Here is a 22,732-nt window from a genome sequence, read left to right as displayed (position 1 = left end):
CTGCCTCTCTGCTTCGCATTTTCAGGCTCGGTCTCACAAAGAACGACGATGGCGGCGGATTGTGCCAGAATGGGTGAAAACAGAAAGAAAATGAACCGGTGGCAGCAAAACCCACTATTGGGCCTCCAACGCGGAAGGAGGAGCGGTCAAGTGTACGTCTTCAGGCTCAGGCCCTTCCTATTGGCTGCTGCGACACAACGTGGCCTGTGATTGGCTACGGTACCGGCGCAGGGCCTTCGGAGAGGAAGTGTGGAAGTCCCGCGCCTCTAAAGCCCGCCTTTCTTGACAAATAAAGGTCGTAGCCGCAGTCAACGGGCGGAGCTAAAGTGCTCGTGATTCATGCTGTCGCGGGAACCCCGAAGGTGGGGCCCCACGTAACAAGAAGATGACCCGAAGTTGCTCCGCAGTGGGCTGCAGCACCCGTGACACCGTGCTCAGCCGGGAGCGCGGCCTCTCCTTCCACCAGTGCGTATGGGAGCAGCCTCGGAGCCTTCGAACTCCCTGCGGGGCCCGGCGGGCCGTAGCGCGGCGTGGGGCGGGGCCGGGCCGCACTGTGGGTCGTGCCGTGGATGTGACGCGACGTGACGTGCGCAGCGTCGGGGCGTGGGAGCGGAGTTGGGGCACTGTGAGAATTGAGGTTCTCTCTCCTCGCTCAGTGTTTACCTCTTTGTAGCCGGGTCTCGCACCGCTTACCACTGTAGCGAGAGTTACGCGAAAGGAGTCCTCCATTAATTGGATGGTCTTATTATTTAAAGTGAGGAGGCCGGAAGGGAAGGCAGTTTGGGACAACGGTTGAAGTGTGTGGCGTGTTCCTGAGCACGAGTACAGATCAGTTTTCTCCTGTACTGGCAGACATTGAAAGTTCTTAAGTGCTATTAGCCGAGCTCTACAAGGCCGGTCCAATTCTGGTTGGATTTGATCATGGGGAAGTTTCATTTGGCTCGACAGTGGGGAAGAATTTCAGACCAGCCTTATCTGAACTTATCCATGGTTCAGACTGCTATAGGTCATTCAAATCAGTATTCAGAGTGTACCGGCAAGTAGAAAAGTGGGTAAAAGAGATCATCCCAGACAAAAGGAGCAGATTTATGGAACGATCAAAAAGAACTTTATGGTTGGAAAATGGTATTTAGGAAGAGGGTAGTTAGGAATGGCATGGGAAAATGTAAAGGATAGAAAGTGCAAATATAGAGGAATGGGAAAGTACCTGAGAGACAAATCATTTAAAAAATTTAAATGCCAGGTTAAGGAGTTTGGATTATGTATGGTAGGCTGTGTATCAAATTCATGGATTTTTTTTTTTTATGTTTTAAATAAGGCTGATTCCTCCACCTAAATTGTTAACAGTGTGAACCAATTCATTCTGTATGTGAGACGATAATTGATTTGGGATTTTTCTTGTGATAGAGGTAGCTTTAAACTAGGGAGACATGAATTCCAATTTTAATTGATTATTTACTGATCTCTGTACTTAGCTCTGGGTCTTGGTTTCTTCTTCTGTAAGAGGAATAAAAACCTGCCTTGTAGAGTTTTGTAAAACCAAAACGTAAGACTTTATAGCATACGTAGAGCACAAGGTAAATGCTTTAAAAATGGTATTATTACCAATTTAATTTTTTCCAGAACTCAAAACTAGTTATGCTAGTTAGACTACAATATTTCCCAAGCTTTCTCTTCTTTTTTTTTTTTTTTCTTTTTTTGGAGACAGGGTCTTACTGTTGCCCAGGCTGGAGAGCAGTGGCACTATCACAGCTCAGCGCAGCCTCTATCTCCCAGGCTCAAGTGATCCTCCCACCTCAGCCTCATGAGACTACAGGCACAGGCCACCACCCCGGCTATTTTTTTTTTTTTTTTTTTTTGGTAGAGAAGAGGTCTCAGTGTGTTGCCCAGGTTGGTCTCCAACTTCTGGGCTGGGATTACAGGCATGAGCCACCCTGCCCAGCCCCAGCCTTTTTCATAGCATTTTACGCATAGGAAATAATTGTTCAATACTTTGGGGGCAAACCTGCAGCACTCTTTGGGGCTGCCTTGAAGTAACTACTCAGGTGTCCCAGGCCAATATCAACAGCTGTACTCACTAGGCATACCAGTTGGGAAGCTTTGCATCAGAGGACCACGCTAGTAATAGAAGTTGTTGGACCAGCCAACTTTTGAGGGTTGCTTGCACATTTAGAGACTATACCAAATCTGTGGAAAAGCTCCCTTGCAAATATGTTCCATGAGTTAAAAAATAACTCAGTGAAAAAAGATAGATTTGCTCCAACCTTATTGGAAAAAGAATTCCCTGTTCATTTTCCCTTGATCAAGTATCATCATCTTCCTGGAACAATAAAATTGTAATCCCAGAAATGGAATTAGTTGTTCCTAGGAAAGCACAAACTTTGGATAGTACTTTAGAGTTTACAAAGTGATTTTGAATACATTTGTAGCCTCATACACTCTTACTACAGCCCCATGAGGAAGTTCTAAGATTGAGAGATGTGTCTAATACCATATAGCTGGTAAAAGGTCAGTGTTCTGATCTTTTAAAGCTATAAAGCTTAAAAACAGGTTTTCCAAGTCAGTGTTCTTTCTCAAGGTGATGGAGAGAGTATCTCAGAATTATGTTTTACCATACTGCTATATTTTTGTAGCAATTAACTGAGAAATAAAATTTATACCAATCTCAGTTCTGGTAACTATGTGCCTTAAAGTCTAAATTAAAATGCACAAAAAGCATAGTTACCTATAAATCTGTCTCTAAAATAAGTCAAAGAAGAGGGGGCAGAAAGAGTAGTTTTGTGGTTTTTATTGTGTTAATTTCACAAGTTTCTTGTGTTTTTTTTGGGTTTTTTTTTTTTTTGAGATGGAGTCTTGCTGTCGCCCAGGCTGGAGTGTAGTGGCGCGATCTTGGCTCACCGCAACCTCTGCCTACCAGATTCAAGCGATTCTCCTGCCTCAGCCTCCCTAGTAGCTGGGATTACAGGTGCGAGCCACCATGCCCAGCTAATTTTTGTGTTTTTATTAGAGACAGGGTTTCACCATGTTGGCCAGGTTGGTCTTGAACTCCTGACCTCAAGTGATCCGCCCGCCTCAGCCTCCCAACGTGTTGGGATTACAGGCGTGAGCCACCACGCCTAGCCGACAAGTTTCTAAACATAATTTGGCTTGGATTGAAAAATAAATAAATGCAAGGTAATTTTTATAATCAGGGCTAGCAAAAAGTAGTGCCTTTAAACATGAAAAAGTTGAATATAGTAAATATACTTGTCTTGTTTTCTACTGCTGCATAACAAGTTACCTCAAATTCACTATAAACATTATCTCACACATTTCTAAGGGTCAGGAATTCAGGAGTGTAGCTGGATGTTATGGTATCTCATAAGATTGCAGTCATCTGAAGGCTGAAGTCACCTGCTTTCAAAAAGACTAACTCAACATGGCCTTTGACTGGAGGCCTCAGTTGCTCACCAACTAGTTTTCTCCACAGGACTGCTTATAACATGCCAGATACCTTACCCCAGAGCAAACCATTCTCTACAGGGAGCAAGGAGGAAAACTTGTTCCTTTATGACATAGTCTGTGGTCACTTACTGTCACATGTTGTTTTTCCATTCCTTAGCAAATCACTAACTCTAGCCCATACTCACTCACGGGGAGGGGAATTAGGCTCCACCTTTTTTTTGTGACGGAGTTTCACTCTTGTTGCCCATATTGGGGTGCAATGGTGCGATCTCAGCTCACTGCAGCCTCCACCTCTGGATTCAAGAGATTCTCCTGCCTCAGCCTTCCCAGTAGCTGGGATTACAGGCACCCGCCACCACGCCCGGCTAATTTTTTGTATGTTTAGTAGAGACGGGGTTTCACCATGTTGTCCAGGCTGGTCTTGAACTCCTGACCTCTGATCCTTCCGCCTCAGCCTCCCAAAGTGCTGGGATTACAGGCATGAGCCACTGTGCCCAGCCAGGCTCCACTTCTTAAAAGGAGTACCAAATAGTTTAAAATCACCACAGGAAAGGAAGAGTCATATATTCTTTAACCATTTAAATTTGAGCAGATTCTGTTAAGTGCAGGAAGTGAAGACAAAATACAGTAGGATTTTTAGTATGAGAATTGCCCCTCTATGATTGACACAGACAATCAGATATTGAACTTGTGGATTAAAAAAATCAAAGAACTTTGAAAAATGAACTAAGTAAACTTTTAATTCACTCGGCTTTATGTTTCTATAAAGCAGTAAAATAATAAATGGGTTTATATAATAAATACTACTGCAGTATTACTATAATGTTTTCATGTTAATGGAACTTTAATCTGATTGCCATAGATTTCCAACTGATACCATACAGCGCTCAAAATGGATCAGGGCTGTTAATCGTGTGGACCCCAGAAGCAAAAAGATTTGGATTCCAGGACCAGGTGCTATACTGTGTTCCAAACATTTTCAAGAAAGTGACTTTGAGTCATATGGCATAAGAAGAAAGCTGAAAAAAGGAGCTGTGCCTTCTGTTTCTCTATACAAGGTACTTAAATGTAGGTGTAAGTCAACAAAATGAAAATTTACAGAGCTTTTAAAAATCAAGATAGCCCCTATTATAGCTAGAATTTGCAGACAGAAAAAAATCCCAAGTCTCAAATCCAGTAATAGATTTTAAATGCTTTGGAAATTAAAAAAAAAAAATCTATATATATTAGCATTTGTTCTGGAGCTTTTAAAAAACTATATAAATGCAAATCATTTGTCTAGATACATATAAAGGTTACTAACCAATTGCAAAAATCAACTGGTAGATATAAATAGCCTTAGAATACAGACTTTTTAAAATTATGAGACAGCTTTCAAAGTACTTTGAAATTATCTATGTTTTTTGGTTCCTCCTAATAATGTTATTTATCTTGATCAAATATATACCTAATTATTAACATTGATACAGGAAGTCTAAGGGAAATAATGAAACTTTCTATGAGTGAGTCACCAGTATTGGTATGATATTCTTCTGTTTCCTATGACTGGTTTTATTTTATCCTTTTACCCCTTAACCACAACTCTGACACATGGGCTTTCACTTTCTGCACAGTCTGTGATAGTCACCTGTTCTATCCTCACACTTGCCTTACTTTCCTCTTAATCATCAGAGTCTCCTTCTTTCAGTATTGGTTTATCTCATTCCCCTATTCAGAAGTATTTAGTTGGTGTCAAATTCAAACTCACCAAGTTCCAAGAGCTTACTGTTAACTGATTTGTACATTTTTAACTGCCTTGAATTCTCTTTTCAAACCGTATATACTTACTATATATGTGATACATTTGCCTGCTTTCATACTTTTGTGTAAAATCAATAATGGCTGCCATTATTGAGAGCTACAATGGTCCAGGCATTGTACTAGGAGATCTACATAAATTCTTATATTGTATCCTCAAAACAACCTTGTATTATTATCCACATTTTACAGATGAGGACACAAGGGATTGTAGAGCTTATGTGACAGCTAATTGAGGGAGCTAAGATTCAAACCCAGGTCAGTCTTAATTCCAAAGCCATGCTCTGTCCACTAAGCCTTCCTTTTTGCACAAATAACTTCTCTGTCACCTTCATTAACCATGTTATTGTACCTTCTAAGAACTGCTTAAAACTCACTTCCATGAAGCCATCCCAGTTTACTACCACTTTTCTCTAGTTATTTTATTTCAGAAACTTTCAACATCACATTAATATTTCTGTGTAGTGCAAAAAAAAAAAAAAAAAAAAAACCCAAAAACTGTTTATATTACCCTATAAACTATACATTAAAACATTCAGAGATTTTGACCTTTTCTTTCCTAACTAACTCTCCACAGCAACCAGATTAGTGCTTTGTACCTAGGGTATTTTTATAGATACTCTTCTGTGTGATTATTTCTAAAATAACTTTAATTTTATATGTCTGTCATAGATTCCTCAAGGTGTACATCTTAAAGGTAAAGCAAGACAGAAAATCCTAAAACAGCCTCTTCCAGATAATTCTCAAGAAGTTGCCACTGAGGACCATAACTATAGTTTAAAGACACCTTTGATGATAGGTGCAGAGAAACTGGCTGAGGTGCAACAAATGTTACAAGTATCCAAAAAAAGACTTATCTCCGTAAAGAACTACAGGATGATCAAGAAGAGAAAGGGTTTACGATTAATTGATGCACTTGTAGAAGAGAAACTACTTTCTGAAGAAACAGAGTGTCTGCTACGAGCTCAATTTTCAGGTATTTCCCCTTGGTAACCTGTAGTATTTACAAAAATAGCTGTTTTTCTGAAATACCATTAAATATTTATTTTGTTCTTGCCTATGAAAACATGCTTTTAGTTGGGAAGTGAAAGTCTCAGCTTAAGCAAGAAGAAAGAAAATCGGCCGGGCGCGGTGGCTCAAGCCTGTAATCCCAGCACTTTGGGAGGCCGAGACGGGCGGATCACGAGGTCAGGAGATCGAGACCATCCTGGCTAACACAGTGAAACCCTGTCTCTACTAAAAATACAAAAACTTAGCCGGGCGAGGTGGCGGGCGCCTGTAGTCCCAGCTACTCGGGAGGCTGAGGCAGGAGAATGGCGTAAGCCCGGGAGGTGGAGCTTGCAGTGAGCTGAGATCCGGCCACTGCACTCCAGCCTGGGTGACAGAGCAAGACTCCGTCTCAAAAAAAAAAAAAAAAAAAAAAAAGAAAGAAAATCACCAAAATTCTTTTGTATCTTATGGTTTTCCAGTTATAAAAGTAACATTTATTATAGGAAAGCAAAGAAATATTTAAGTAATTAAAATAATGTGTAATCCCACTACCCAGAGACGAGACCATATGGTTTATACCATTTTTTGTTCTGCACTTTTCACTTTTTATAGTAGCTCTTACCCATTTGCTACTGCAAATTCATTATAAACAGTTTTAACTGCTACATAATTTTACCAAAGTTTTTTTGCAGTGGAGTTGTACTAGTTTGCAGAATTTCTTTGAGCTTGGAAATTGTGTATCTCCATATTTTTTTCTAAAATATTCTATAGAGTAGACCTGTAAACCCACAGAAAGGCTACCTAGTCCTCTTTGTGAACTAAGATATTTGAAAAAGGGCAAAATAAAAATTGCCAACTTACTCTTTGATGAAAGCAGCAGAGATTTGGATTACATTCCAGGAAAAGAGAAACGTGTCCTGTTTTTAGAAAAGAGTGGGTATCTCCAAAGGAGGAGAATATTTTGTGTTTTTCCAAGAGGGGACTAGAGGTCATAAATAGGAATCCCCACCAGGAAAAGAATTTTTTTTTTCTTTCTCGATATTAGGCAAGATGGTCTGTTCAGTCTGAATAGTACCCTATCCCCAGAAATGTTTTTCATATCTAATTTTCACCCTCAGATAAATACTAATCAGGGAACAAAATAAAATAAATAAATGTCCTCATTTTATTTTCTTTCCTGTTCCTCTAAAAATCTCTCCACTCAGGCTGCCACTGAATAGTAAAACATAATTCAAGTTGAAAAATTTTTTTCCCTCTAGTGAAATGATTCCAGATGAACTGAATAAATTGGTCAAGGGGCCTACGTGGATATTAACCTCTGAATAGACTTAATTAAAATGCATCTATATTTGTATTTGAATTTTGATGCCCAGTACATTTTACATCCAAATGCTATAATCTGTACCTGAAAATTTTACTATTCATCACAAAGAATAAAAAAATTTATTTTAACAGATTTTAAGTGGGAGTTATATAATTGGAGAGAAACAGATGAGTACACCACAGAAATGAAACAATTTGCATGTACACTCTACTTGTGCAGTAGCAAAGTCTATGATTATGTAAGAAAGATTCTTAAGCTGCCTCATTCTTCCATCCTCAGAACGTAAGTGAATTACTTTATTTTTTAAAAGTGTCTTTCTGGTCACCACATCTTGTTGATTACATGTGAATTACTCTAGATGTTAAACCATATTATTCTTTTATCGCATTTTACTTATTAAGGCTATTAGTACTCATACTCCCATTAAAAAAAGAAAACATGGACTAATGAAAAAATGGACTCCCATTATTAGCCCATTTTCTGTTTTTCAAAAACTTCTAGGTGGTATTTGCCTGTTATCACAACAGCAATATTTTCACTAACAAAATGAAGACACACAGTGTGACAAGCTTTTTGCATCTCCCAGACACTCTGGGTGGATAAAATTTGAATCCTGAAATACTGGAATTTCCAGTATACTTCAGTAGTTTAATATCTGACTATCCTGGAAAATCTAGAACAGTTCTGGATTGATCGCCATTGGTCTTAGGCAAAGCACAAAAAAAATCTGCATTTTTCATAAACATTGCAGTTGATGCCAATGTAGGTTGTCCAGGGAACAGATTTTGATAAATAATTTTTTAGGATTTGTGATCAAAATGGATAGATATATTTATATTCTCTTCGTGTGGAGTAAACAATGATTTTTTAGTAATGTCTTATAAATGTAATACTGAATTCTTAATTTTTACTGCTTTTACCACTAGTTTTACAGATTCCTTTTTTTATTTTTGAGACTGAGTCTTGCTCTGTCGCCCAGGTTGCATGCAGCACAGTGGCATGATCTCAGTTCACTGCAACCTTGCCTCCCAGGTTCAAGCAATTCTCATGCCTCAGCCTCCTACTGAGTAGTTGGGATTGCAGGCATGTGCCACCACACCCAACTACTATTTTGTATTTTTACTAGAGATGGGGTTTCGCTTTGTTGGCCAGGCTGATCTCGAATCCCTGGTCTCAAGTGATCTACCCGCCTTGGCCTCCCAAAGTGCTGGGATTACAGGCATGAGTCACCATGCCCAGCCTAGTTTTACAGATTCCTTTTTTTTTGAGATGGAGTCTTGCTCTGTTGCTCAGGCTAGAGTGCACTGGTGCAAGATCTTGGCTCACTACAGTCTCAGTCTCCCAGGTTCAACCCATTCTTCTGCCTCAGCCTCCCGAGTAGCTGGAATTGCAGGCGTCCACCATGCCCAGCTAATTTTTATATTTTTAGTAGAGGTGGGGTTTCATCATGTTGGCCAGGCTGATCTCGAACTCCTGATCTCATGATCCACCCACCTCAGCCTCCCAAAGTGCTGGGATTACAGACATGAGCCACTGTGCCCAGCCCAGGTTCCTTTTTTAAAAATTGTAGATTTTCCTGTATACACACTATTACAATAATACTACTAATAAAAGATTTCAAAATAATTGACCTTCAGAGTGGGCTGCTCTTCTAAAAAAATTTAGAAGACGAAAAATTTATTGTTCCCATACATTATATATATTATATATAATATATATTATATGTAATATATAAAAATATATATATTTTATATATACAGTATATGCCATACTATATATATAGTATATATATACAGTATATCTCATACTGTATATATATACACAGTATATATATATATAAACAATTACTGTTAACCTTTAGAGTATTTCCTTCCTGTGTGTGTGTGTGTGTGCACTTAGATTTACTAGTGTTTACATAGTTATGATCTTTTGTAAATAAATTTCCAACCAGCCTTTTATCACTTTATTATGTATGCCTTTTATCTATAACATTATTTTGAACTCTTTATAGACAAGTTTTAATAGCTGCATGATACATGGTAGTCCTACCCTACCTAACTCTGGCGTTCTCCAGCTATTGGACATTTCTATTGTTTCCATTTTGGGGTTATAATTGTTTTTTCATATATTTAGATGAACATTTGTATATAAGGCTTTACTCTTTTATAGTATGATTTTACCATTCAGGCTAGATATTATACTTATTTATAAATGTTCACTTTTTGCTAAGCAAGAGAGTTTTATAGGTGCTATGTTAATTTCTCCTCCTATACCTTTTTGGTTTTTTTGTTTTCTGATTGATAGCTGTACATATTCTGGGGGTACATGTGATATTTTGATACATTTATATAATTTGTAATGATCAAATCAGGGTAATTAAAATATCCATCATTTATAAATCCAAACATCTATCTTTTCTTTGTGTTGAGAAGCGTATACCTTTTTAATCTCTTCTACACTGGTTTTAAAGTGTTACTTAATGATATTTCACTGTGGTTTATATAAGGTATTTCATGCAACTTCTCATCTTTTCCATGGTTTTCTTCATTTCCCATAGTTCTGCATCAACTCCTAGATTAAATCTTCCTGGTAATTCCAGCTCACATTTATCTTTTCTCTCTTCATGTCATTTGGCATTTTGTGACCTTTGCTGTAACATTATATATATATTTAGATTCATAATTCCAGTATTCAAACAGTTGCTCATTTCTTTAGGTACTTTGCATATAAGTAAGGTATATTGTTTAGTATGATGGTAATACATGTTTGTTATAAAACATTCAAACCATATATAAGTACATAAATACCAGAAAGTGAAAAACACAGTACTTCCCTTCCCCTAATCCCACAAGACAACTACAATTAGCAGTTTTGTGTATGTCCTCCGAGTTAAAAAAAACAAAAAACTATTTACCTACCAATAAAATTTTGTTTTAGTGGCTATATAGTGTTCTGTTATATTAATGGTATATAGAGCTTCCGTTTATTTTCTTATATTAATGTAAGATTATATTATATTAATATAAGATTCTAATATTAATGGTATATACATTTCCATTTATTTTCCCATATAAAAAGTGATCTGTTTTTAACACAGTTATCTTAAGTATTAGATCTTTATAATCATTATATTTAATATTCATTTATTCAATAAATATTTATTGATCAGGAGCGGCCAGTGAGGCAGGAGGAAAACCAGGAGATTGTGATGGCCTGGAAGCCAAGTGTAGAAAGTATTTCAAGGAGGGAGTAGTCCACTATGTCAAATGCTGCTGGGAGATCAGGTAAGATGAGGACAGAGAATTGACCATTGGATTTTGCAAGATGAAGGTCATTGGTGACCATGACAAAAGCAGTTACAGTAGAGTGGTGGAGAGGTAAACCTGGCTGGAGTGGGATTAAGAGAGACTAAAAGTGAAGAAGCAGAGAAAATGATTGTGGACTCTTCCATGGAGTTTTGCTATGAAGGAGAGCAAAGAAATGGGTCTGTGGGTAGAAAGGAACATGCATTGAGGGGAGGGTGTTTGTTGAGATGGCAGATGTTCCAGCATGTTTGCATGTTTATGGGAATAATCCAAGAGAGAAAAGAAAATTCGTGACGTATAAGAGAAATGATAATTGCAGGAGGATGATATCCAACACCACTGTGGAAGGAAATGTGACCTTAAGGTTTTGGGACAGTTCATCCATTGAAACAGGAAGAAAAGCAGAAGTACAGATACAATAGGTTAACAGATTTGGTAGTAGGAAAATGAGTTTTGTCTTTTACAAAGATGGGTTCTTGGCTGGGCGCGGTGGCTCACACCTGTAATCCCAGCACTTTGGGAGGCTGAGGCGGGCGGATCACGGGGTCAGGAGATCGAGAACATCCTGGCTAACACGGTGAAACCCCGTCTCTACTAAAAAAATACAAAAAAATTAGCCAGGCATGGTGGCGGGCGCCTGTAGTCCCAGATACTCGGGATTCTGAGGCAGGAGAATGACGTGAACCCGGGAGGCAAAGCTTGCAGTGAGCTGAGATCGCACCACTGCACTCCAGCCTGGGTGACAGAGTGAGATTCCGTCTCAAAAAGAAAAAAAAAAGATGGGGTCTCACTGTGTTGCCCAGACTGGCCTTGAACTTCCGGGCTTAAGCAATCCCGGAGTAGCTAGAACTATAGACATGCAACACCACACTCAGCAGGAAAATGAGTTTTTATTGCATTGCTTCTGTTTTCTCAATGAAATAAAGTTATTAACTGAGAGTTGAGGAGGAAGGCTTTAGATTTGGAAAGAAAGGAGAATATGTGACCAGTCACCGACAGGAAAAGTAAGTAACTAGAAAAATGCAGTACCAGATTTGTGGTCAAAACTGTTGTCTTTCCCTCCATAATGATGGAGAAACAATTAGATGGTTAAGAATTGGACGATGACAGACCAAACTAGACTTAAATTTTTTTAAAACCCTTGGTTTGGTTAGATAGGGTGCCTCATGAATTTCTGATTGTCATATATCTTTCTCTAGTCTTAGCTACATCAGATACTTCTCTAATTTTCTGTTTACTGATGTTGGATCCTTTTTCAGTTCTCCCTGGATTCTTTATGTCCAAAACTTTCCCAAAGCTGTGTTTTTTTATAATTTTCAGTGTTTGCGGTCTTTTAAGGTAATTTATTTTCACAAATCCTTTGAAACTAAGTCTTAATATCCTCAACTTTCCTTGTTATAATAGTGATAATGTTTAGTGTGATCTTGGTCATAGATAGAAAATGCTGGCACAGTTGCTTCTTATTTATATTTCCTCTGTTTCTAATTTTTGGTTTATATTCACTGCAATTTAATGAACCAACTCCCTCTATAGATTACCTGCTGTGAGAGAATCAAAAGTAACAACAGTGGGAGTAGCTAAAAGTCTTAACAGAAAAACACTTAGCACTGTCTAGGACTATATTTTTCCCAGGCAGAATTTTAGGCCACACAAGTGACTCCCTATAATCATTCCATAACTAAGTTATTAGATATTGGTTTGTTAATTTAAAATATCATGTTGATGAGAGTATAAATGAAAATTGGTTTGAACTTTTGCAAGGACAATTTGGGAATATGAATTTTAAACTGACCCACCAACTTATGTGCAGCTGAAATCCAAACTTTGTCTTTAATTTCTTATTAAAATATAAGTAAGTTTACCTCGGTATGTTATTCCTAGGAATTACACAAATGACATAAATATGTATATGTGTATGGGTGCACATGCATACACATACACATTGTGGTACTATTATCTAAAATTTGAAATTATCAAGATGTCCTTCGATTTGAGTTGGTTAAATTATTTTTCATTTAACTATACTGTGGTATATACTGTGTACACATTTAAAATGTTGCTGTAGGTTGATATTTAAGGGCGCATAAAAATATGTGAAACATTACTTACCATTAAGTGAAAAATAGTTTCAGTATACAATTTTGAAAATTATATCTAGGTATGTATACACAAAGACATTAACAGTAACTTTTACTTTCTTCTTTATACTTTTTGTGTTTAGTTTTTTTAAAAAGAAGAATGTCTTTTTTTATGATCAGAAGAAAATTGTTTTACTTTCAGAGAAGAAAAGAGATTTAAAGGAGAAATTGTTTCCTTCCTTACCGTTCTAACTCATGAACTTGGTTTGGGTATGCCTACTCTTTCTTGTAAAAACTTTAAAAAATAAATCAACAAATCCACATACCATTCTGCTTCATGTTCATGACATTGTTTTAGTAGCTGTAGATATTCAGATACCACTGAGATTTCCATTTAAAAATCAAACTCAGCAGAACATAAGTTGGTTGTTTTTTTAACCCTAACCCATTTAAAATAAAATTACATAGGGACATTAAGTGCTTTGTTATGTATGTACCACATATGCAACACAGTTAGCATCTTTGGTGCTTATTTGAGAATCCTAATGTAAAAGAAATAAACTAAACAATTAAAATTCGGTGACATACTTGCAAAGAGTTGTCAACATTCTAGTGTGCTGTAGCACTGCTATATTGCTTAGTCATTGTCTTACTATTTTTTCCTTTTTTTTTTTTATCTTTTAATTTTAGGTTCAGGGGTACATGTGAAGGTTTGTTACATAGGTAAACTCATGCCACAGGGGTTTGTTGTACAGATTATTTCATCCCAACCTCCAGCCTCAAGTAGACCCCAGTGTCTGTTGTTTTCTTCCTTGAGTATGAGTTCTTATCTTTTTTTTTTTTTTTTTTTTTTTTTTTTGAGACAGAGTTTCACTCTGTTGCCCAGACTGGAGTGTAGTGGTATGATCTTCGCTCACTGCAACCTCCACCTCCCGGGTTCAAGTGATTCTCCTGCCTCAGCCTACCAAGTAGCTGGGATTATAGGCACACACCACTGAGCCTGGCTAATTTGTGTATTTTTAGTAGAGATGGGGTTTCACCATATTGGCCAGGCTGGCCTCAAACTCCTGATATCAGGTCATCTGCCTCCCTCGGCCTCCCAAAGTGCTGGGATTACAGGCGTGAGCCACTGTGCCCAGCCAAGTTTTCATCATTTAGCTCCCACTTATAAGTGAGAACATGCAGTATTTGGTTTTCTGTTCCTGTGTTAGTTTGCTGAGGATAATAGCCTTTAGCTCCATCCATGTTGCTGCAAAAGACATGATCTCATTCTTTTTTATGGCTACATAGTATTCCATGGTGTGTATGTACTACTTTTTCTTTATTCAGTGTGCCATTGATGGAGATTCAAGTTGATTCCATGTCTTTGCTATTGTGAATAGTGCTGCAATGAAAATTTGCATGCGTGTGTCTTTATGGTAGAATAATTATATTCCTCTGGGTATATAACCAGTAATGGGATTGCTGGATCAAATCATCATTCTTTTTTTAACCCTTTGAGGAATCACTTTCCACAATAATTGAATTAATTTACACTCCCACCAACAGTGTATAAGTAAGTTTTCCCATTTCTCTGCAATCTTGCCAGCATCTGTTATTTGTTGACTTTTTAATAATAGCCATTCTGACTGGTGTGGGATAGTGTCTCATTGTGGTTTTGATTTGCATTTCTCTAACGATCGGTGATGTTGAGCTTTTTTTCATATGCTTGTTGGTGGCATGTATGTCTTGAAAAGTGTCTGTTCATATCCTTTGCCCACTTTTTAATGGGCTTGTTTTTCTCTTGTAAATTTGTTTAAGTTCCTTATAGATGCTGGATATTAGACTTTTGTCAGATGCACAGTTTGCAAATATTTTCTCCCATTTTGTAGGATGTCTGTTTACTGTTGACATTTTCTTTTGCTGTGCAGAAGCTCTTTAGCTTAATTAGATCCCACCTGTCAATTTTTGCTTTTGTTATGATTGCTTTGGTGTCTTTGTCATGAAATCTTTTACTGTTCCTATATCCAGGATGATACTGCCTCAGTTGCCTTCCAGGGTTTTTATAGTTTTGAGTTTTACATGTAAGTCTTTAATCCATCATGAGTTAATTTTTGTATGTGGCTTGTAAGGGTCCAGCTTCAGTCTGATGCGTATGGCTGGCCAGTTACCCCAGCACCATTTATTGAATAGGGAGTCTTTTCCCTTTTGCTTGTTTTTGTCAGCTTTGTAGAAGATCAGATTGTCATAAGTGTGTGGCCTTATTTCTGGTTTGCCTATTTTAATATACGAACAACAGATACTTTTGTCTTCTGAATAGATTATAACCTACTTATAGTCAAGGTATGTCTTTTGCCATCCTGTAAGTATGTTGTTTTGTTTTGTTCTGAGACAGTTTTGCTCTGTCACCTAGGCTGGGGTGCAGTGGCGCAATCTCGGCTTACTGCAACCTCTACCTCCCAGGTTCAAGCACTTCTCCTGCCTCAGCCTCCTGAGTAGCTGGGATTACAGGTGCGCACCACCATGCCCAGCTAATTTTTGTATTTTTAGTAGAGATGAAGTTTAAGCATGTTGGCCAGGCTGGTCTCAAACTCCTGACCTCAGGTGATCTGCCTGCCTCAGCCTCCCAAAGTGCTGAGATTATAGGCATGAGCCACTATGCCTGGCCTATAAGTGTGTTTTTAAAACCTATTAATGGATCATGAAATTAGTGGGTCATAATTGCCATTTAAGTATATATAAACACACATATATATATATTTAAACTATTACAGTCATCCCTTGGTATATGTGGGGGGATTGGTTCTAGGACACCCCCCACTTGTGCCCGTATACCAAAATCCATGCATACACAAGTCCTGTAGACAGTCCTGCAGTACTTATGTGTATGAAAAGTTGGCTGGCCATATACGCAAGTTTTGCATCCTATTAATACTGTATTTTCTCTCCATGCATTTGTTTGAAAAAAAAAAAAAATTCTGGTATAAGTGTACCCATGCCATTTAGTTCAGAAGTCAACTCTGTGTGTGTATATATGTGTGTGTGTGTGTGTGTAGTATATATATTTCATATATGTGAAAGTTCATAGTATGTACTAAAGGTGAATTTTGTTTATGAAACTCCTAGGTGACACTTAAAATATTTGGAAAGCCCTATCCCAAAATACTTAGGGAAGAACATTAAACTCACAATTAAGTAGAGGTCAGCTGTCCAAGAAGAAGCCTTGGTTGCCTTAGAATATAGCCAGAAAATCAGAAATTTAACTTAACAGACATTTGAGTTACAAAAGTATATGTTAGTTACAGGTGAACATCCTAGTCTCTGCCTCAGAATCCCTTTAGTTTTAGACAATTATTAAATGTGGCTGTTTTCTTTCCTGGCTATAACAAGTTAGAGTAAACTAGAAGTAAGAAGAATTCCAAAGATAGACACCGTAATAGGAAGAAAATACTTAGCAGTCTGAGAAGAGCAGGGATACTATGAAAGAACAGTAGCGCAGGTAGGTTGTATAGGGGTGCAGATGCACACTTGTTATATGCCTTTAAGGGTGTAATTTTGAGGCTGTAAAGAGTGAGAAATGCACTAAACCCCTGGGCATCAGGAAAGCCAGGTTTCACATTCATTCATAACTAACAGTACATTATGGGCCAAGTCGCTTAACCTCTCCCTCTGTCCCAGTTTCCTAATCTGTAAAATGAGGTAGAGGTACTAGATGTTCTCAAAGGTTCCTTCACATTCAGCAATTTTCTCATTTCAGTGAATTTACAGGTAAGACTTGTTTATGATTTACAATATAAAAAGATCAGTTAGAACAAACTGGTTAGTTGTTTACTTTTTAAAGAATAAATGAGGAATTAAAAATATGTTGTATATTTGCATCTTAAAATACTACTTTGTGTTTCTAAGTTTCTCTTATCTTACTATTTTATTGTAACGAATTTACGATTGAAAATATTTATACAGTTTGGCCGCTTATATACTTGGCTTTATTTCTACAGGGATAGGAGACTACTTTAGTACTGCTTAAGGCATTTTCCCATTTATCTTTTTATTTCTCTTTAAGTTTTCTGTTTTTCACTTTTTATATATTCTAGGTGGTTATCCAAATGCCAACCCAGTCCAGGTTTCAACAGCAACATTTTTTCTTTTCTTCAACGAAGAGTAGAGAATGGAGATCAGCTCTATCAATACTGTTCATTGTTAATAAAAAGTATACCTCTCAAGCAACAGCTTCACTGGGATCCTAGCAGTCACAGTTTGCAGGGGTTTATGGACTTTGGTCTTGGAAAACTTGATGCTGATGAAACGCCACTTGCTTCAGAAACTGTTTTGTTAATGGCAGTGGGTATTTTTGGCCATTGGAGAACACCTCTTGGTTATTTTTTTGTTAACAGAGCATCTGGATATTTGCAAGCTCAGCTGCTTCGTCTGACTATTGGTAAACTGAGTGACATAGGAATCACAGTTCTGGCTGTTACATCTGATGCCACAGCACATAGTGTTCAGATGGCAAAAGCATTGGGGATACATATTGATGGAGATGACATGAAATGTACATTTCAGCATCCTTCATCGTCTAGTCAACAGATTGCATACTTCTTTGACTCTTGCCACTTGCTAAGATTAATAAGAAATGCATTTCAGAATTTTCAAAGCATTCAGTTTATTAATGGCATAGCACATTGGCAGCACCTTGTGGAGTTAGTGGCACTGGAGGAACAGGAATTATCAAATATGGAAAGAATACCAAGTACACTTGCAAATTTGAAAAATCATGTACTGAAAGTGAATTGTGCCGCCCAACTCTTTAGTGAGAGTGTAGCCAGTGCATTAGAATATTTGCTATCCTTAGACCTGCCACCTTTTCAAAACTGTATTGGTACCATCCATTTTTTACGTTTAATTAACAATCTATTTGACATCTTTAACAGTAGGAACTGTTATGGAAAGGGACTTAAAGGACCTCTGTTGCCTGAAACTTACGGTAAAATAAACCACGTGTTAATTGAAGCCAAGACTATTTTTGTTACATTATCTGACACTAGCAATAATCAAATAATTAAGGGTAAGCAAAAACTAGGATTCCTGGGATTTTTGCTCAATGCTGAGAGCTTAAAATGGCTCTACCAAAATTATGTTTTCCCAAAGGTCATGCCTTTTCCTTATCTTCTGACTTACAAATTCAGTCACGATCATCTGGAATTATTTCTAAATATGCTTAGGCAGGTATTAGTAACAAGTTCTAGCCCTACCTGCATGGCATTCCAGAAAGCTTACCATAATTTGGAGACCAGATACAAATTTCAAGATGAAGTTTTTCTAAGCAAAGTAAGCATCTTTGACATTTCAATTGCTCGAAGGAAAGACTTGGCACTTTGGACAGTTCAACGTCAGTATGGTGTCAGCGTTACAAAGACTCTCTTTCACGAAGAGGGTATTTGTCAAGACTGGTCTAATTGTTCACTAAGTGAGGCATTATTAGACCTGTCAGATCATAGACGAAATCTCATCTGTTATGCTGGTTATGTTGCAAACAAGTTATCAGCTCTTTTAACTTGTGAGGACTGCATCACTGCACTGTATGCATCGGATCTCAAAGCCTCTAAAATTGGGTCACTATTATTTGTTAAAAAGAAGAATGGTTTGCATTTTCCTTCAGAAGGTCTGTGTCGGGTCATAAATATTTGTGAGCGAGTTGTAAGAACCCATTCAAGAATGGCAATTTTTGAACTAGTTCCTAAACAAAGGGAATTGTATCTTCAACAGAAAATATTATGTGAGCTTTCTGGGCATATTTATCTTTTTGTAGATTTGAATAAGCATCTCTTTGATGGAGAAGTGTGTGCCATCAATCACTTTGTCAAGTTGCTAAAGGATATAATAATCTGTTTCTTAAATATCAGAGCTAAAAATGTTGCACAGAACCCTTTAAAACAGTCAGAGAGAACTGATATGAAAACTTTATCAAGGAAACACTGGTCATCTCTACAGGATTATAAATGTTCAAGTTTTGCTAATACCAGTAGTAAATTCAGGCATTTGCTGAGTAATGATGGATATCCATTCAAATGAGAGACCTAAAATATATTAACATTTTAATTAAGAACACTTGGTCAACATTTTTTAAAGTTCAATTTACCATATTTTATAAATTGATCATTCTGCACAGTGGACAAATTTGCAATTCTGACTTACTAAAATTTCAAATTCTGCATATCACAAAATCTGCTTATACTTTTGGTATGGCTTGTAGCATTTATGAGTTTTCCAAAATGTAGAAAGCAGTAAGTCAGTAGGAGCAGACTGGCCAACAGGTACTGTCTTTGAATTTACCACTGTAAGACTAAGCAGTGTTACTGGACACAGTTTTAACTTGTTCAATCTGCTTCAAAAACAAGAAAAACAACAACTATGAGTTATCAAAACATTGACTACTTTTATGACTACACTGCATTTCTAAAAGATCTTCGGATTACAATTCTTAAAAATATTAACAATACCTATAAAACCTTGAAGATAACTTTTACTTAAATATGAAAATTAAATTGTAGTTTGAAAATTAGGCTCAAATATCAAATACTGCAAAAATCCCCTTGTCCCAGGATACCTAAAATAGAAGTGCTTAAACTTCGTCAGGCAGAAGGTAAAGGACATGAGCCATGAGATTCTTCCTTGTGCTACAGCCACACTGGGGAGTGCAGTCTGGAAAGAACATACCTAATGTGTTTTTCACTATCCATTATCTCAGAACTTTGAAATATTACTGTTGAATAAAAGGCTGGAGACTTAGTTTGACTTGAAAAAGCTCACTGCTCATCAGAAAACAGGGGGAACCTAATTTGAAGATGGAAGCATACTAAGGACAATTTTCTCCACTCACATCCACATTTGAAAAGAGAAACAGAAAAACATAGGTAACTCTGCTTTCACAAATGAGAATAGTTTAATGGATAGAAGAAACAAGCACATTATTCACCTGTGTTATAAAACATCTCTTTTTTTTGTCACTAAGTGTTTGCAAAGTACAGTTAATCCTAATATGAAAACTTAGAATTGTAAAAGATTAATGATAACGTAAAAGTATATTAATTAAAATTCCCCTTACAAAGTATATTTTGATATGTTTGTTTATTCTACCTCAAACAAAGGCTTAAGTTTTGAAGTGTAACCAATTTATACTTCATTTTATACAGAACCTATTGCTGAAAAGCCTGAATATTGTGCTTTGTTTGTAAATAGAATTGAATTAAATACACCAGGATAAATCTTATTTAAAGGAAGCCTGTTTGTAAATCACCAACTTTAACTTATTGCTTATATAAATCCAAGCTCTGTACCTGATCTTTATGTAAAGCAAGATTTATATGTGTAGTTATCTAATGCCCTTTGGTGTTACATTTGACTGATGTGCAGATGTCTGTATTTTAGTGTTTTGCATTACTTTAAGTGCTAGATAAATTGGAAAGAGATGGTCGATAAATTGGAGACAATGAATATTGAAGAATCTGAAGGTCACAGATTTCTCTTAGATAAGAAGATAAGAATAGTCTCATCACTACTTTTAGCCCAGTTAATTGCTCCTGCACTTGTGAAAGGGCTTGGAGTCTTATACCAGATTTACTTGATATGATACACTTTACAGTGAAATAAATTATTCATTCATTTTTGATTTAGGGCAGTTTGGTTATAATTTCGACTTTGCATCTTGGCCATGTTTTTCTTCAGAGAAAAGCATTCCCTTTAAAAATTTATCCTCAGCCGGGCGCGGTGGCTCAAGCCTGTAATCCCAGCACTTTGGGAGGCCGAGACGGGTGGATCACGAGGTCAGGAGATTGAGACCATCCTGGCTAACTTGGTGAAACTCCATCTCTACTAAAAAATACAAAAAACTAGCCGGGCAAGGTGGCGGGCGCCTGTAGTCCCAGCTACTCGGGAGGCTGAGGCAGGAGAATGGCGTAAACCCAGGAGGCAGAGCTTGCAGTGAGCTGAGATCCGGCCACTGCATTCCAGCCTGCGCGACAGAGCGAGACTCCGTCTCAAAAAAAAAAAAAAAATTTATCCTACTTTCCAATAACTAGTGCTAGGAGAAATGGTTATTCACATGCAAAAAAATTAACTTGAAATGAAGCAAAGACCTGAATAGAAGAGGTAAGGCTATACAACTTGTAGAAAATATAGAGTTAAACTTTGAGATTTGGATTAGGTGGTGGTTTCTTTTTCTTTTTTTCTGTTTTTTTGAGGCAGAGTCTCGCTCTGTTGCCCAGGCTGGAGCGCAGTGGAGGGATCTTGGGTCACCACAACCTCCACCTCCTGGGTGTAAGCGATTCTCCTGCCTCAGCCTCCCAAGTAGCTGGGACTACAGGCATGCACCATCATGCCCGGCTAATTTTTGTATTTTTAGTAGAGACGGGATTTCACTGTGTTGGCCAGGCTGATATTGAACTCCTGACCTCATGATCCACCCACCTCAGCCTCCCAAAGTGGTGGGATTACTGGTGTGAGCCACTGTGCCTGGCCAGGTAGTGGTTTCTTAAGACACTTAAAGCACAGCAAAGGAAAATAATTGTACTTCATCAAAATTAACTTGTGCTTTGAAGGGATACCATCAAGAAAGTGAAAGACAACCCACTGAATGGAAAAAAATGTTTGCAAATCATTTATCTAATAAAGTTATATCTAGAATCTACAAAGAATTCCTATGACTCAAAAGGACAAATAACCAAAATTTTTAAATGGGTAAAGAATATGAATTTTTCTCCAAAGGAGATATACAGAAGGCCATAAAACACACGAATATATGTTCACATCAGCTATCCGGAAAATGCAAATCAATATGACAATGAAATATCACATCGCACCTGTTAGGACAGCTATTATAAGGAAGACATCGAGGCTGGGCGCAGTGGCCCATGCCTGTAATCCTTGCACTTTGCGAGGCTGAGGCGGGTGGATCACCTGAGGTCAGGAGTTTGAGATCAGCCTGGCAACATGATGAAACCCTGTAATCCCAGCTACTCAGGAGGCTGAGGCAGGAGAAGCGTTTGAACTCGGGAGGCGGAGGTTGCAGTGAGCTGAGATCATGCCACTGCACTCCCGCCTGGGCAACGAGCAAGATTCCGTCTCAAAAAAAAATAAGACATGGCTAGGCATAGTAGCTCATGCCTCAGCTCCCAGCATTTGGGAAGCTGAGGCAGGAGGATTGCTTGAACCCAGGAGTTTAAAACCAGCCTGGACAATATAAAGAGTGAGACCCCCATCTCTGAAAGGAAAAAAAAAGGGAAAGACATAGTATTGGCAAGAATGTGGAGAAATTAGAACCCTCATACACTTTTGTTGGTGAGAATGTAAAATAGTCCAGCTAGTGCAGCAGCTTTGGAAAATAGCCTGGCAGTTCCTCAAAAGCTTGGAGTTACCTATGACCTAGCAAATTGTACTCCTAGGCATATACCCAAGAGAAATGAAAACGTCCACACAAAAATGTGTACGTGAACTTCATTGATAGTAGCCAAAAAGTGGGAAAAAGCCTAAATGTCCATCGACTGATTAATGAAAACAACAAAATGTGCTATAACCACAAGATGGGTAAGTATATGTTTAACCTTATAACAAACCGCCAAAACTTGCAAAGTGAGTATCATTTTGCATTCTGGCCAGCAATATATCAATGTTCCCATTGCACTACTTCTTAGTACTTGATATTGTCAGGATTTTGGTCTGTTTTAAAGTAGCCATTCTAATAGGTGTCTAGTGCTATTTCATTGTAGTTTTCACTTGCATTTTCCTAATAACCAATGATGTGGGGTACCTTTTCATAT

At 37.7% G+C, this 22,732-nt stretch overlaps 1 protein-coding gene across 2 annotated transcripts; it reads left to right on the top strand.

Annotated features, from left to right (window-relative positions):
* Window positions 1-234: 234 nt before the first annotated feature.
* THAP9 (THAP domain containing 9) lies at window positions 235-20,321 on the top strand. 2 transcript variants are annotated; one of them, XM_025385614.1, is made up of 6 exons: window positions 235-465; window positions 4,307-4,502; window positions 5,434-5,499; window positions 5,914-6,217; window positions 7,687-7,837; window positions 17,012-20,321. In XM_025385614.1, the coding sequence occupies exons 4-6, from the start codon at window positions 6,034-6,036 to the stop codon at window positions 18,987-18,989; spliced, it is 2,313 nt and encodes a 770-aa protein (XP_025241399.1). In that variant the 5' UTR covers window positions 235-465; window positions 4,307-4,502; window positions 5,434-5,499; window positions 5,914-6,033; the 3' UTR covers window positions 18,990-20,321. The 2 variants fall into 2 exon arrangements, with proteins under 2 accessions (XP_025241399.1, XP_025241398.1); XM_025385613.1 differs by lacking the exon at window positions 5,434-5,499.
* The last annotated feature ends 2,411 nt before the right edge of the window (window positions 20,322-22,732 follow it).

Source organism: Theropithecus gelada, chromosome 5, assembly GCF_003255815.1.
Source record: "Theropithecus gelada isolate Dixy chromosome 5, Tgel_1.0, whole genome shotgun sequence".
NCBI classification, from domain to species: domain Eukaryota; kingdom Metazoa; phylum Chordata; class Mammalia; order Primates; family Cercopithecidae; genus Theropithecus; species Theropithecus gelada.
The sequence above is the reverse complement of the archived record's forward strand: the minus strand, read 5'-3'. Positions and strand labels throughout refer to the sequence as shown.

What these genes read in the sequence shown, in the direction of transcription:
- THAP9 (XM_025385613.1), top strand. Translation starts at nt 386, where the DNA reads ATGACCCGAAGTTGCTCCGCAGTGGGCTGCAGCACCCGTGACACCGTG. An exon ending in CGCGGCCTCTCCTTCCACCA is followed by an intron (nt 466 to 4,306) that starts GTGCGTATGGGA and finishes TGATTGCCATAG; the next exon opens with ATTTCCAACTGATACCATAC. An exon ending in CATTCTTCCATCCTCAGAAC is followed by an intron (nt 7,838 to 17,011) that starts GTAAGTGAATTA and finishes TATATATTCTAG; the next exon opens with GTGGTTATCCAAATGCCAAC.